A 13,638-nucleotide genomic window follows, 5' to 3' on the forward strand; every position below is an offset into this window, starting at 1 on the left:
TGTGTCCATAACAATAAAAGAAAAGAAAAGAGATTTTGACAAACTTTTTAACGTGTTGCATGATGAATCCTTTCAGGATATTTGCAATAGGAGTCACTCGTGTAGTTTTTTTGATTGTTGCTACTATATATTTAAACCATGAAAAGACCATGACATAAATCATAACTAAACATCTTAAGCTCTTTGTCTTAACACATATTGAACACAAAAATCAACAGATGATAACCTCCACTGCAGATGCTTCAGACAAACTCAGTCAGTATATAGTCCAATGAAAACTACACCCTATGGTTCTAAACTTGGGCAACAACAAGTGATTGATTACAACTAAAAGAGAGAGAGAGAGAAAAAAACACCCCTTCCAGACATAAAAGGAGTTTGCCATTTCCCTACCGTCATAGCTGACTGCTAACAAACCGAACCGCTCCAGCACCTTAACAAAGAGGACCACAACCACCAGCACAGCAATCATTTCCAATCCCTCCAAGTTCATAGTCAACATGTTAGACGGGTCACAGTCTGCCCATGGCCAATGACACAGAGCTCAGCGTGCAGCACTGTCTGCAGGCCATTAAACTCCACTTAACAGCCCTGCATCTCTGGGTCTGATGAGAGACCGGTACAAGTCAGAGACGGAAGGAGGGGGAGAAGACTCGTGTGAGAGAGGTAGGAGGGGGGAGATGGAGTAACAAGGATAGAGACGAAGGAGGAGAGAATGGAAAAAAAAGAGGCAAGGAGAAAAAAGAGAAGAGGAGGGGTGATGATTGTGAAAAAGAGAAAGAGAAATTATGGACACGATGCTGAAATAAGAAAGAATAAGAGATGGTGGTGATCCACCAGTTGCTGTGACATGCACAAGTACTGTTTTGGTTTGGTTGTGTGCAAAGGTGAAAGGAACCAAAGTAAAGATTTGTCACTTTTTTGTTCACCATGGCCAAGATGCAAAACAGAAAATCAATATTCACCAACACACTTACCTTTATCTATACTAGCCTAAAAAGAAAATATAGTTTTTGGGACAAACTAAAATATCTCAACTATTCCATGGACTGCCATCAAATTTGGCACACACGCACACACACACACACACACGCACACGCGCACACACACGCGCACACACACACACACACACACACACACACGCACTTTATTCTCTTTGTCCTTGTCTAACAATAATAAACCACAGCATTCAGCTTTACCACTGATTAGGGCAAAGAGGCCATGCGTCCTTCAATCGTTATGTTTTTATTATAAAATAATAAATTTTAAAAGGGCCAAGCTCAGTACATGTATGAATTATATGTTTTAGTGGTGGTAAATTATAGATGGGTTTCATTCAATAACTATATATCCACTCTTCAAAACATGCATACAGAAATAAAACTCCCGATACTTCACAATTAGGAGAAGCAAAATACACAGAAATATTGTGAAGATATTATAACCCCCATAACATCTTTATATTGTCCAAAGAGAACAAAAGACCAGCTAAATATAGACACATCTCACACAGCTTTGGTCCGAATAATAGCGGCAAATCATAGCACCATTGCTGTAGCAATTTCACTGACAGAAATAACACCATGACACTCCCCCCTCAGCTAATGATGAAAGATATTTCCCACCAATATTTTCTCTGTTAAGGGAATAAAAGCAGGTATGATCTATTCGTGGCTCAACAAAGACGCTGTGAGTGGACTGATCAGTACAAAATGTCAGCCCAAGAAATAACCTCTGTGTGTGTGTGTGTGTGTGTGTGTGTGTGTGTGTTTGTGTGTGACACCTCACCATTACCTGGACTTCAAAATGAAGCACGAAACCTTAAGGGAGAGATGACAAGTGAGAGGTCAGAGAGAAGAAAGGACTGTTGGAGGTTGTGAGTTGAAATGTGCCTGCGGTCAGCAGCAAGTGGGTGCTGGAGACAGGGAAAAATAACTCATCTGGTGTCTCCTGATTCTCTCAGGACATTTTTGTTCTGTATTTTTCAAAATCCAGTATTAAACATGATAGTGTATATTACCTGCCAACATAACATAACATAAAATAATCAGATAGTCTTCAGTCCATCTTTCAAATCCAGTAATTTCATGCCCCTTTCCTTCACTTAATAGCATCCTAACGATACTAAAACAGACAATTTCATAGTTTACAGTGTGTACGGTGTCAAACAAAACTGTAACATCTGACTTCCAAAAGCAGATGAAGGAGCTTTATCAAATTTTCAAAATGAGCCATTAAGAAATAAAAACCTAAATATTTTGGTCATGCAGACCAATGACCACCATAGCCTATTACAAAAACATACATAGGAAGATGATCCTCCATTCATCTTCAAAGCTTGTAAGCTCAAAGGCAATTGTTCGGACAGCGATTTACCATGGAAACAACCTTTGTGCCGTGCAGGCTATTGGGCAGCTCCTTTAGCTCACTATCAGTTACTTTTCTTTATTTGTGGCAGCTGAGCAAGAGCCAAATATAGCTCCAAGCCCCAAGAGTGAGCGGTGTGTGTGTATGTGTGTGTGTCCAGACATGACAGGGAGGACAACTGCAAGAAGGTGTGATAGAAGTCTCACAGGCAAAAGATGTAGCCAGACACAGAGGGAAAGAACTTCCAGCTGTGTTTTAATTTTTACTATTTGCTGATTTCTGAGATGTGTTTCTATTAAATGCTACTATTAGAACATGACCTAACCTCAAAAAAACTTCCTGCACTTTCCAACATCTGCTCTCCAATCAACTCACAACTTTGCATAGGGTGTAATCAAGGCCCTTGGCTAATGGTAATGGAAATAATCAACGTCTGTGCATATCATCAGCACACAGTATGCTGTATCAATCAGTGTGTGATTGGTGATGAAGGTAATTGCCAGTGTAGTGCGTTGTGGTGTGCTGGTTAGAGCTGAGAGCATGCACTGTACTGTAGGTAGCAGAGAATGTCTGCAGCACTCGCAAACTGACAAACTGCTGCATGAGAAATAAACAAGGTTATGAGTAAGAATAACACTTGGGCAGTGTATCAGTCAAAAAATTAAATAACTTAGTAAAAAATACACACAGACAACGGTGTATATGGGTAATAGAGTTTATTACATATTGATATGTGGAAATAAACAAATCACCTTGTGTTGATTGTCTCTAGTTGACCATGTATGTTGAAAGGCAAACACCGCATCCCTGTGTATTTCAAACCCAGTAAGACACTCAGACCGAGACTAGTACATCCCAAGGACAGAACACCACACACCCACAAAAGCAATCTGGTTTATGTTGTCCAATGCAACGAGGAATGCAAAGATCTCTATATTGGAGAAACAAAACAACCACTGCATAAAAGCATGGCCCAACACAGGAGAGCTACCTCCTCAGGCCTGGACTCTGCTGTACACTTGCATCTCAAGGAGAAAGCCCACTCCTTTGATGACAACAATGTCCACATCCTGGACAGATGGTTTGAAAGAGGAGTAAAAGAAGCCATCAATGCAAAAGTAGAGAAACCATCGCTAAACAGAGGAGGAGGTCTGAGGCACCACTTATCTCCAATTTACAATGCAGCCCTTTCATTCCCTCCCAGGAGATTCAACAATCTAACCTCAAAGAACAACTGTTCACAAATGGCCTCCTGTGACTCCGACTGTCGTTAAGACTCAATAGAGAACTAACAAAGTCGAAACCAACCTCCAATCAACAACTGTCACTATAACGACTTTCGTTGGCTCTTGGAGCACAAAGGGTTCCAGTGACATCATCGGCCTTGTGAAAGGTTAAATACCTCGATTTCCACACCAGATAGTTGGTCCAGTCCCAGCCTGGTCAGATGCTTACAAGAACTGATGAAGCCTCTTGGATGAGAGGTGAAACGTCTTCCAAGACAAATAACCAAGTCCAGTTGCTTTTGACTGAAATTGCTTTGGGGATAATGATGACCTGGACAAATGAGAATATTCACAGGCAAAGACTGAGGATATTTTTTTATTTTTCAAATTGTGATTAAATTCCATTAACAAGTATTGCCTGTGTAGCCAGAGCCTGATATCTCTCATTGTTCTGTTCCATAGAGCTCCATTGTTGTCCAAAACAATACCCAACACTGTTGCACTGGGTCCCATCATCATGAACCATGAACATGGGCACTGTAGTTATTTTTTACTCAATACCACACACATCAATGTTACTGTAAATACTCAATGGAACACCAATATTTAATCAATCAATAGTCTCAAATGCCCTATTTCTTTATTTTTTACATTTGTTGAAACTTCAGTGCCCGACTGTTTAAGGAAATTATTCTACCTGAAAAATACATAGATGGAGCCACATCAGACACCCTTGCCCAGGCATCTCAGCTGGGGTTGATCAGACACCAGCTTTCATCCCACTGGCATTCGCCCACGGATCTCCCCTCTTGATCCAATCTCACCTTGTATCTTTCTCTGCCCACCTGACTCTCGCCAGATGAATTTTGTTCCGCCTTGCTTCTGCTGAGCTCCACTCATTCATCTGGGATTGCCCCATAGCAGAGGGATTTGGGGACCAGTGAAAAATGGTCGAGCCAATCAGGACCACCGGGCGGGGGTTTTATAGTATAGATGTGATATAGCGGAGAAGCGACTGTTTTGATTTAGACGTCAATGGCGGCTTGCATCAAGGAAGTTTGCTGTGTGCAAAGTTGCCGTTTATTTGCACTTTTCCCTTGCACTAACGACATTGATCATTTACCGACATTGAGCTGATTGCACTGCTGCTATATCCAAGATGGCAGCTGCTCTGTTTTGGTTTTCCCTGCATCGCTGTCATCCGCGTCATGGTATTTCGTGTGCTCGTTGGCCTCATCCTTAAGCTCTTCCAAGGGCACCATGAGTTCTAGTATGATCAGTTGCTGGGAGGACTCTAAAACAATGATCATGCCTGGACACGGGGCTAGGAACTTCAGGTTCTTTCCTAGGTCCATGTCCAGTTGCCAGTCAGAGGCGGTGTTAAGGATGCCATACTTGGCCCTAGATTTTAGGTGGGGCTTCTCTCCAGCTCGGAGTAATGTAATGGCCTCTTGCTGGTGTTAATCACAGTGGTGACTGAGCTGCTGCCTTAAGTACTTGGTCATGGCACCAGCAATAGCACTGATCTCCAAGGGCTTTTGGTCAGCTGTTAAGGAGGTGTTCCAAAGATCTTCTACCAGAACGAGGGCAGGAAGGTTTACTGGATTTGATAGGGCATTGTAAACAGCTTGGACCAAAAACCTGATGCGATGGAAGTCTGTTGTACAGATTTTGGATCATCTTTCATTTCAGTGCATTTCCCCATCTAGTTTATGCTCCTTACTGTCCCATCTCTACTGTCCTGCTAGCTCATATCTCCTCCACACTTCAATGCACTTCCTTTGCGCCCCATTTCCTGCCTGTCCTAACTGGAATGCTCGCAATACCACTTTTGGATCATTGGATTCTCTGTTCTGGAGAGCTTTACGTGTCAGTGACACCATGAACTCTTCTTTAAGGATCACTGATTGGAAGCGACAGGATGTTACTAATGCACTGTGGGGTAAGCCTAGTATGACCCAATAATAACAAGCACATCCTAACTCAAAAGTTAATTTGAGTTCTAAAAACAAAGAAATACTAAATTGCATTAGTCAAGTATTTAATTGACAAGAATAAAAAAATAGGCTTACCTTGGTGTTATTTCTTATAGACTACATATTAAATTACCAGAAAACATGCTATATCATGATCATTATTGAGCTATGAAATGACCTAGGTTGTGCACAACTCCAACAATCAGGGATTATCCCTTTCAATAGCCCTCCTTCTCCTCCCTATTATGGGACTGATTTAAATCAAAGTGATTGCAACTGTGATTGGTGGGCCTGCAGATAAAACATCTTCTTAGAGCAAATAAATATACACAATGGAAGGTAAAAATCTGTTTCCTTAAATTAAGTTACAATTGAATTCCCATCGACAGACAAAGTGCAGAGCTGCAGCATGGCGTTAAAACAAATAAATGTCTTCCATTTGTTTGGAGAAATTACACAAGAAGGTCCAGTGGCCTGTAACCTTTAAATAATATGGTTAATTGCTAATTAATGTGATCTGGGTCTTGTTAAATTCCCAGTAATGGATTGCGGTTTAATGGTTGCACAGACAAATTTGTTGTGGAAGACATTTTCTTGGAAAGAGAACATAACAGAATACAAACATGCAATAAAATCAAGCATGCACTTTGTTTTAATAGAAAACATTATTAGAGCGCATTCAGGGTTCTGTTATGGAATACGGGTCTTACATAAAGAGTGAAATCTTGCTAAATAGGAATTTCAAATAATCTGAAGGAACTTTGATAAGGTCTGATAAATGACAACTTGGTAGGATCTACATCATTACACAATTTTACGCTGACTCATACATTAAACTGTCCATTATAATCTTGGTTTGAAATGCATTGCATTTCAGTCAAAATTCACAACTGTTTCTTTCATCTTTTTTCTGCAGGATTCTTGTTTGTTTGATTGTGCTGCCATCAAGTGGAAACTACATGAACTAACAACTCAAAGGTCTGAACCAGGTGGAAGAAACTGGCCCCAGTGCAAGCAGACAACAGATTAAATGCTGAAACCAGTGTTTCCACGACTTTTTACAGTTTTTATTATTACTGCAATACAATATTGGCCAAATAGTATGCTGTATATAATTACATTATTCATATAATGCTTCAGTTTAAATAATGTGGGTTATATAATTAACTACTTATTGCATATTAACCAAAATTCAGAAACGAATATTTCCAGTTTGGATATGATGCTTGGACTTGTTATTGTATACTTTTTTTTATAGAAATGTTTCTTTTTTCTATTTATACTTACATTTACATATGCATGTAGTATTAGCATAAGGATGTGTCATCTAACATTGTCAATTCACTGAAGGTCCAACGAAGGTCCAAAACAAAAATGCTGTACATACTGAAGCTTACTATTTCATGGAGGGGAATACGATTTTAAAGTGAACCAGGGCTGCACCCTGGGGTGACACTAAGTGTGGGTATGTGTTGCCATGACCCACTGTGAGCCACATCACTGTCCTTACAGGGATAAGCCCACTTTTCTGCACCTGCAGAGCTTTTCTGAGCAGGACTCTGGTCATTAATCCAGTTCTAAGTGAGCCCTCTTAATACTGGTCACCGTGCCCTGTGGGAACGGAGTGATTAATTTCACAGAATAAACTGCTGCACTGAGTACCATGCCACAATCTGAAACCCAAAACAAGCTTACAGCCCAAAAGCCAACTGATGCAGCTTGTCTTTTCAATTTAAATGCTAATTTAGGGGGCTGAAAAACCAGTACAGCATAATGACACAGTGACTTTGAACAAGGCTTGTTGCTGATAACAAAGAGGAAAAAAGAAAATCCTGGGGGTTAGTGGAAGCTATATAGGTGACCCATCCTCATTTCCTCATGTAGGAGAAGCCTTTGTACATTTGCATATCATATCTGAAGTCTTTCACACGCCATATACAGTGGCTTAATAAAATCAATGACATTTTCCAACTGCTAGGGAAGAAATCCCCATTAGACTATTTTCCAGTGGTTGTATATAGATTCATCCACATGCCTTTTTGTAATGCAAGGTAAGCTTTATATCAGAAAAATGTTGTGAAGTTGAAGAAGTGCCTAGTTCTATAGGCGCTCAGAGAAATTAATTTCAATTAAGACAATTGAGTTCTGAACATCATATCTGGGAGTTACCATATTCCTTAGAAGACTTCTCATTGGCTTTTACTTCATAATGTGATACGGATCAATAGACTTGCACCTGAGGTGAGATGAGAGTGCTAAAGAACCATGTGCATACTAAATGTTCTCTCAAATCCCTGTCACATTGTGACATCCACCCAGCACTTCTAAACAAGATGAGTAGTTCTGTGAGAAATGTTGAATGTGACAGATGGGTTGGCAAAAATTATGAGATCAATTTGAAGTGGTTTGGTCGTATGGTTCATTTTAACAGTAATTATGTGCCTTTGACGAAAATACTTTCTAAGAATACAGTTCATACAGTAGTAGTCTTTTTTTAGACTAAAGAAAACAAGCATTTGTCAAATATTTGTTCTGAAAGATGCTGTTCATTAAATCTGTTTACAAAATGGTGCTGGAGCCCACAGAGAAAGTTGACTTAAGTTTCCATATATTTCTTTGCTGCCATAATACTAAACCCGTGCATCTAAAGTTCAGAGATTGTGTATGAATGTCAGCTCTAATTGTGTTATTCATGTGATCAGATTGGGCTATGAGTGAGCATGGGGATTGGTTGCATGGCTACCCCCAAAAATGACAGCTGCTCTCCCTGTGGTCGGCCGAAGTCTCCAGTCAGTTCTGTAAACACCAGAAGGCTTGAAAGGAGACGGGGCCAGCAACGAGAACCACACTGGACATCTCCATCACCCCTTGTTTTAATGTCATAAGGAATTAGCTCAAGAAAACAAACCTCAGCATATCTCAACGACGTTTACATTAATTATTTGCTCAGCTCAGTGACATTAAGCAAGCATGCTTATATTCTGGAAATTCGGCAACTATCCCATCAAGGTTATGTACTCTTTTCAGTGACTGAAAGGCACCAAAAGCAGCATCAACATTAACTTCCCAGTTGGAAGCCTGAGTCATAGTTAATATTTTGCTGTTTCTGTTTGAGCCTGAGTGTACCTATCTCACTCCTACACAAACTTTACTCATCACAGGCACACCAAATGATATTGACAGAAAACACGACAAGGCTTGAACACATCAGAAAGTTCAACTATAATGCAAACATAATCTCTTATCCTTTGGACATTTGAAACACCATGTGAACACTCAAAGCCGGGATGGATGAGTTTGAAAAGGAGTTGGAGGGCAACGTAGCCCCGGGTGCTTATTGGGCCATCATCTCTTGTCCATGGATGAGTGCAGCTATGATAATTCATGGAGGGCATTAGAGTGGGTGGTTGAGTAGAACTAAGGTCTCTCAGACAGTGCATGTTGTATTATTTTGTCCTCATATAAATAGCACTACATAGTGTGAATCAGATGCTATATGATTTGAAAAAACATTTGGTAACTGTTTTGAACAGTTTTCGAAATGCCACAACTAACAATTTCAAAGTATAATTATCCACATTTTTGGATACTTTGAGGAATGTTCATCACAAGTTCCAGGAACTAGCAAATGTTTAGCATTATTTTTTGAGAACTGACTTAACTGTCTGTCAAATAATCCATTGCTAACTAATCTAATAATGAACCAGTTAATTAGTTATTGAGCCTACAATAAACTCCTTCAGCAGACAGAAAATGTCTAATCATAGTTTAGGAACTAACAATGTTAGTTTTGGATTTCTTCAAATGCTGAAGCGGCGTGCATAGGATAGCCTGCTGGGCTATAGTACTACTGTATGATGGTGTGTATCTGGAACCCATGTTCTCCTTTCTAGGTCGCTGTGAAATGTGCTTACAGTGCACACAACTGCCTGCTCTGTGATCCATTGCTTGAGAGAGTTACAAAGAGTCCCTCATTCATTTTGCTTTCAAGTTCTCTCCCATAACCCAGTGAAATATGACTTGCTGTACTTTGAGTGTCATCCATTCTGTCTGTCTTCCACTACACCACTAAATATAACCTCTTACAGTTATTGTCCGCTGGCCACCCACTAAATATTTCATAATTCTTTTATGAAGACAGGACTTCCTTGTCTTTTGTTACTGCGACAAGCTGTGACGGTGATGCTGATCAGCACATTATTGCAGGGAGACAGAGATGTAACATAAGCTTGTGCGACTGCGTTGGCAGAGAGTCGATGTGGCATGCTGAGTGTGTGCTGCCACTGAAAAATCAATATTGGGAAAAGCAAATTGAAAAAAGTCATGCAAGAGTTCAGACTGAAATGTTTACCAAAAAGTCGGCCGATTTCGAGTCAATTTCATGGACTGCTGGTGGGGCAACATGAACTCAGATGGGATTATAGAGAAAACAGCAGATTGAAGGGGAACTTTCTGAATGCCAAAACACACAGACTGATTCAGGACAAATAAAGAACGATTTATCCGTGTGACAATTTTTTTTTAAATTCCACTTGCTGGAGCACAACATAAAGAAAGACCTATAAATATTTTTAAAACAGGCTAATACTTTTCTTCTTAGGCAATTAGTTCAGCTGCTAAATTGTGAAAAATGGATCAAATTAAACAGTCTACTCCCCTTCCCATCAAGCCTACCTGTAGTCCGTCTGCGTCTTTGTTTCGGCTGAACGGAGAAGATGACCATTAAAGCCCCCATGATGCCCTCCAGACTTTCTCGCTTAGTGATCTGGAAGTCCTGCTAGATTTCACACAGTTTCACTCCCACTCTCGGCTTGAGATTGAAATTGGAGAAAAACAAAACAAAGAGATGCTGAGAAGCCTTACAAGAAAAGTGACATCTCCGGTCCAGACTTCCCTTTATATTCACCCCTGCTAGGTGGGCAGCACAAAAAGCAATAGGAGTGGGAGTAAATCATGCGCGCCTCCGTTGAGTTTTGAATTTTGACGCGCACGCTCCGCAGCCCCCCTCCCTTCCCCTGTGTTGCCACTCTGAAGTGAGAGCTTGCATAAGCTACTTTGTACCAGTTGAACACCTATATTAATTGAGCACTTGAAAACTGAGCCAGTAACAAGCTGGGGAGAGTGGTACTGATGCCTTTTTCAGCGGATCTCTCCTCACAAGGGGAGGGAGAGATTTGAGGAAGGCGAGAGAGCTCATGCTGGAGAGATAACAATGATTCCTTACTAGCTGCCTTTTAACTACATCTCCTGCTGAGTACAGGAGGAGAAAACCATGCTGGGTCCACGATACTGACTAAGAGCTGAGAGCTGTACATATCTAAATTTTATACAGCAAACATTGGTGAGCATTATCAATGAGCGTCTCTTGTATTTACGAATGCGGATGAGCCACTTGACAAACAGATTCATTAAAGAGGGACATTCCTGTGGTGATAAACATTCTGCTTTAGTGGAAGCATGTCCTCAAATCACCTGATAATTACTGAAATTATTTCACAGCAGGCTTTCTTTGAAGTCCCAAAAGACATTTATGTTTAAGTCAATAATAATTGTAACCCTCTTATTTTTTATTTAAATACTGGCTGTCAAATACATGTAGCAAAGAGAACATAAACACTATATAGAAAGAGGAATGACAGTTTGAACCTTAAACCCTCTGGGAAAAATATCTCACTGGGTTTTTTGGAAATGTACTTGCAATACTGATTCAGTCTTCATAACTGCAGGAAAAGGAAATCTCCAGCTTCCATCTTACCATTTTTCCCAATCCCATCATACAACCTATGACAAAAAAGTGATTGCCTCTTCAGAGTTGATCCTGCGGCTGCTTATTTGGCAGACTCTGACGGACTCTCAGGAAGATCCTCCGGATTACAGTGAGGGTATCAAGGTCAGAATCATGTTAAGGCTCACATCCTTTACATTCTTTACTCAGGGTGGGTGAAAAATAGCACAGAGATGCTTGGCAGATGTAGCGTATAAAAAAAGAAAAATATAATGAAAAATACTTGCACTAACTGTGCCACCCACGTGCAAATCATTTCATGAACGGTGTGACGGCAGTACAGTAGAAACGGAACAGCCAACCACTGCAATCAAATATCAATTTGCACCCACTCCATTAGCTTGCTTCCTGTCAGCCATGTGTACAGTACTTGGTTGCTCTGAGGCCTCCTACGTATGTCAGATGAAGGTTAGGTACATACTGGAGCAGACTCTGTAAACTACACACATACACTCACTTTGTACTCAATGACCATTTGCGGCCATTGCGAAGGTCAAGGATCTTTGGATCGGCAATGTGCTGTCTATATCTTTTATAATTGGGTTCCCCTAAAGGAGCATGACCAGCAACAGCTACAATTACTTCAGCATGATGCCAACATTATAACAACAACCGCCTTTTAAAAAAGTCCATCATTGCCTGCACACTGCTGCTTTCTCACTGTAACAGTTGCCTGGGTTTTGATTCAAACTCAAGCCCCCACCACAGCGACTTTCTGGTTGATCTAATGCGGAAGTAACCTGACTATCGCCAGATGACTTTCGTTCTGCTTTGCTTCGGTCTTGACTCCGCCTAGCTCCACTCAACAATCTGGGATCGCTCCATAGCCGAGTGATTTCAGGGTCCGAAAAAATGGTCAGGCCAATCAGGACCGCCAAGATGTGTTTTATAGCTGTGACGTAGCAGAGAAACAACTGTTGTGATTCAGACAACAGTGGCAGCTCGCATTGACGAAGCAGACATCAACATCAATGACATTTCATCCGTGTCGTCCAATCTAGTGAACATTCTTCTTTAAAAGAACACCAGATAACAGCTCTGAGGGCTTTTGTTGGTGGAAACGATGTTGGCTGTTCTGTTTGGCTTTTCCTTGCGAGCTCTCATCAGCGTCACGCGTTGGTTTCGATGTGAGTGGTTGAAGTAGCACGTCAATAAGATGACGGACAAGTGGTTTATCCAATCATATGGAAGGATTTTTGAAAAAGGCCCAGCCTCCTGAAATTACTTCCCTGTGGAGTGATCCCGGATGGATGAGTGAAGCAAGGCGGAACCAAATTCATCTGGCGAGAGTCAGGTTAATACGGAAGTGCCAAAAACTGCAGTTCTCTGAGTGATTTAATAATAGAGCAATTTGTCACTGATCCCCAGGTTAAATAGGCCGTTTTTCCCAGCATAATTAAACCTATTTAAGGCCTGACACAAAAAAAACAAGAAGTCTAGTCTGTATGTTTAGTTCGTATGTACATTTCTGACTTTGGTGACCCTAATGCTAAGTGCCCAGTACCTGACTCTAGCCCTGAATTTCCACTAAACGACACATTTTAGAACTCCCAGACAAAAGCCCTTGATTGGAGGCAAATTGGCTGAATATCTGGAGTTGTCGGGGACTCAGAGCTAGAGATGCATGATACATTTTTTTTCCGATCCAATCATATACTGATACCTGGGCTGAGCGTATCTGCCGATGCCCAATACCAATCCAACACTACTTTTGAATGAACGAACCATTTACCTTGCCATGTGAGTGAAGGCATCAGGCTTGACATAAACATTTAGCCTGGTTAAAAAAAGGTAACAGATTAACACAGATATAAATGTACCTAACATTATTGATTAACAAATAAAGTGTACATTAGCAGCAAAAGGAAATAAAGTAACTGTATTGCTGTGTATGATATTAATAAAAAAGAATGGAATGCTGAATTGGCCTCATTCATCAGATATCCGGTCCAGCTAATTAGTCAATATCGGAGCAGATATGCGATCCGTGCATCTCTACTCAGAGCCAATGTGATTGCAATACATGGTTTTCAACTGTGTTTTGTGGTGAAATCTGCACTTGCAAGTCTCATAACGTTTGCGTGCACTGCTTTGTTTTGTGAGAGTGCAGGAAGTTGTTTGTTTGTTGTTTGATTTTGGAATGAAGAAAGTACATAAGTTACCTGTTAAACACTTGCTTACTGGACGATAAAGATGTCACTTCTTTTGAACCTTATATCTTTGCCTGGTTTTTCAGTTATATTGTACTGCCTCACCCTAGCCTGCCCTAATGACCTCTTATGCC

General features: G+C 40.7%; 1 protein-coding gene across 4 annotated transcripts in view; it reads right to left on the bottom strand.

The window, feature by feature from the left end:
• kcnip4a (potassium voltage-gated channel interacting protein 4a) overlaps positions 1–13,638 on the bottom strand; it is a gene marked incomplete at its 5' end in the record, with an annotated part of 134,632 nt that overhangs the window by 42,656 nt on the left and 78,338 nt on the right. Inside the window, one exon of one of the 4 annotated variants that reach the window (XM_083937509.1) lies at positions 394–493. The exons of the other annotated variants lie outside the window; for them this stretch is intronic. Coding sequence (XP_083793635.1) covers positions 394–493 — 100 coding nt within the window. Of the gene's footprint in view, positions 1–393; positions 494–13,638 lie in introns of those variants that run through there. 4 annotated transcript variants of the gene reach the window in all.

The sequence above is a fragment of the Echiichthys vipera genome (genome assembly GCF_963691815.1).
Source record: "Echiichthys vipera genome assembly, chromosome: 22".
NCBI classification, from domain to species: domain Eukaryota; kingdom Metazoa; phylum Chordata; class Actinopteri; order Perciformes; family Trachinidae; genus Echiichthys; species Echiichthys vipera.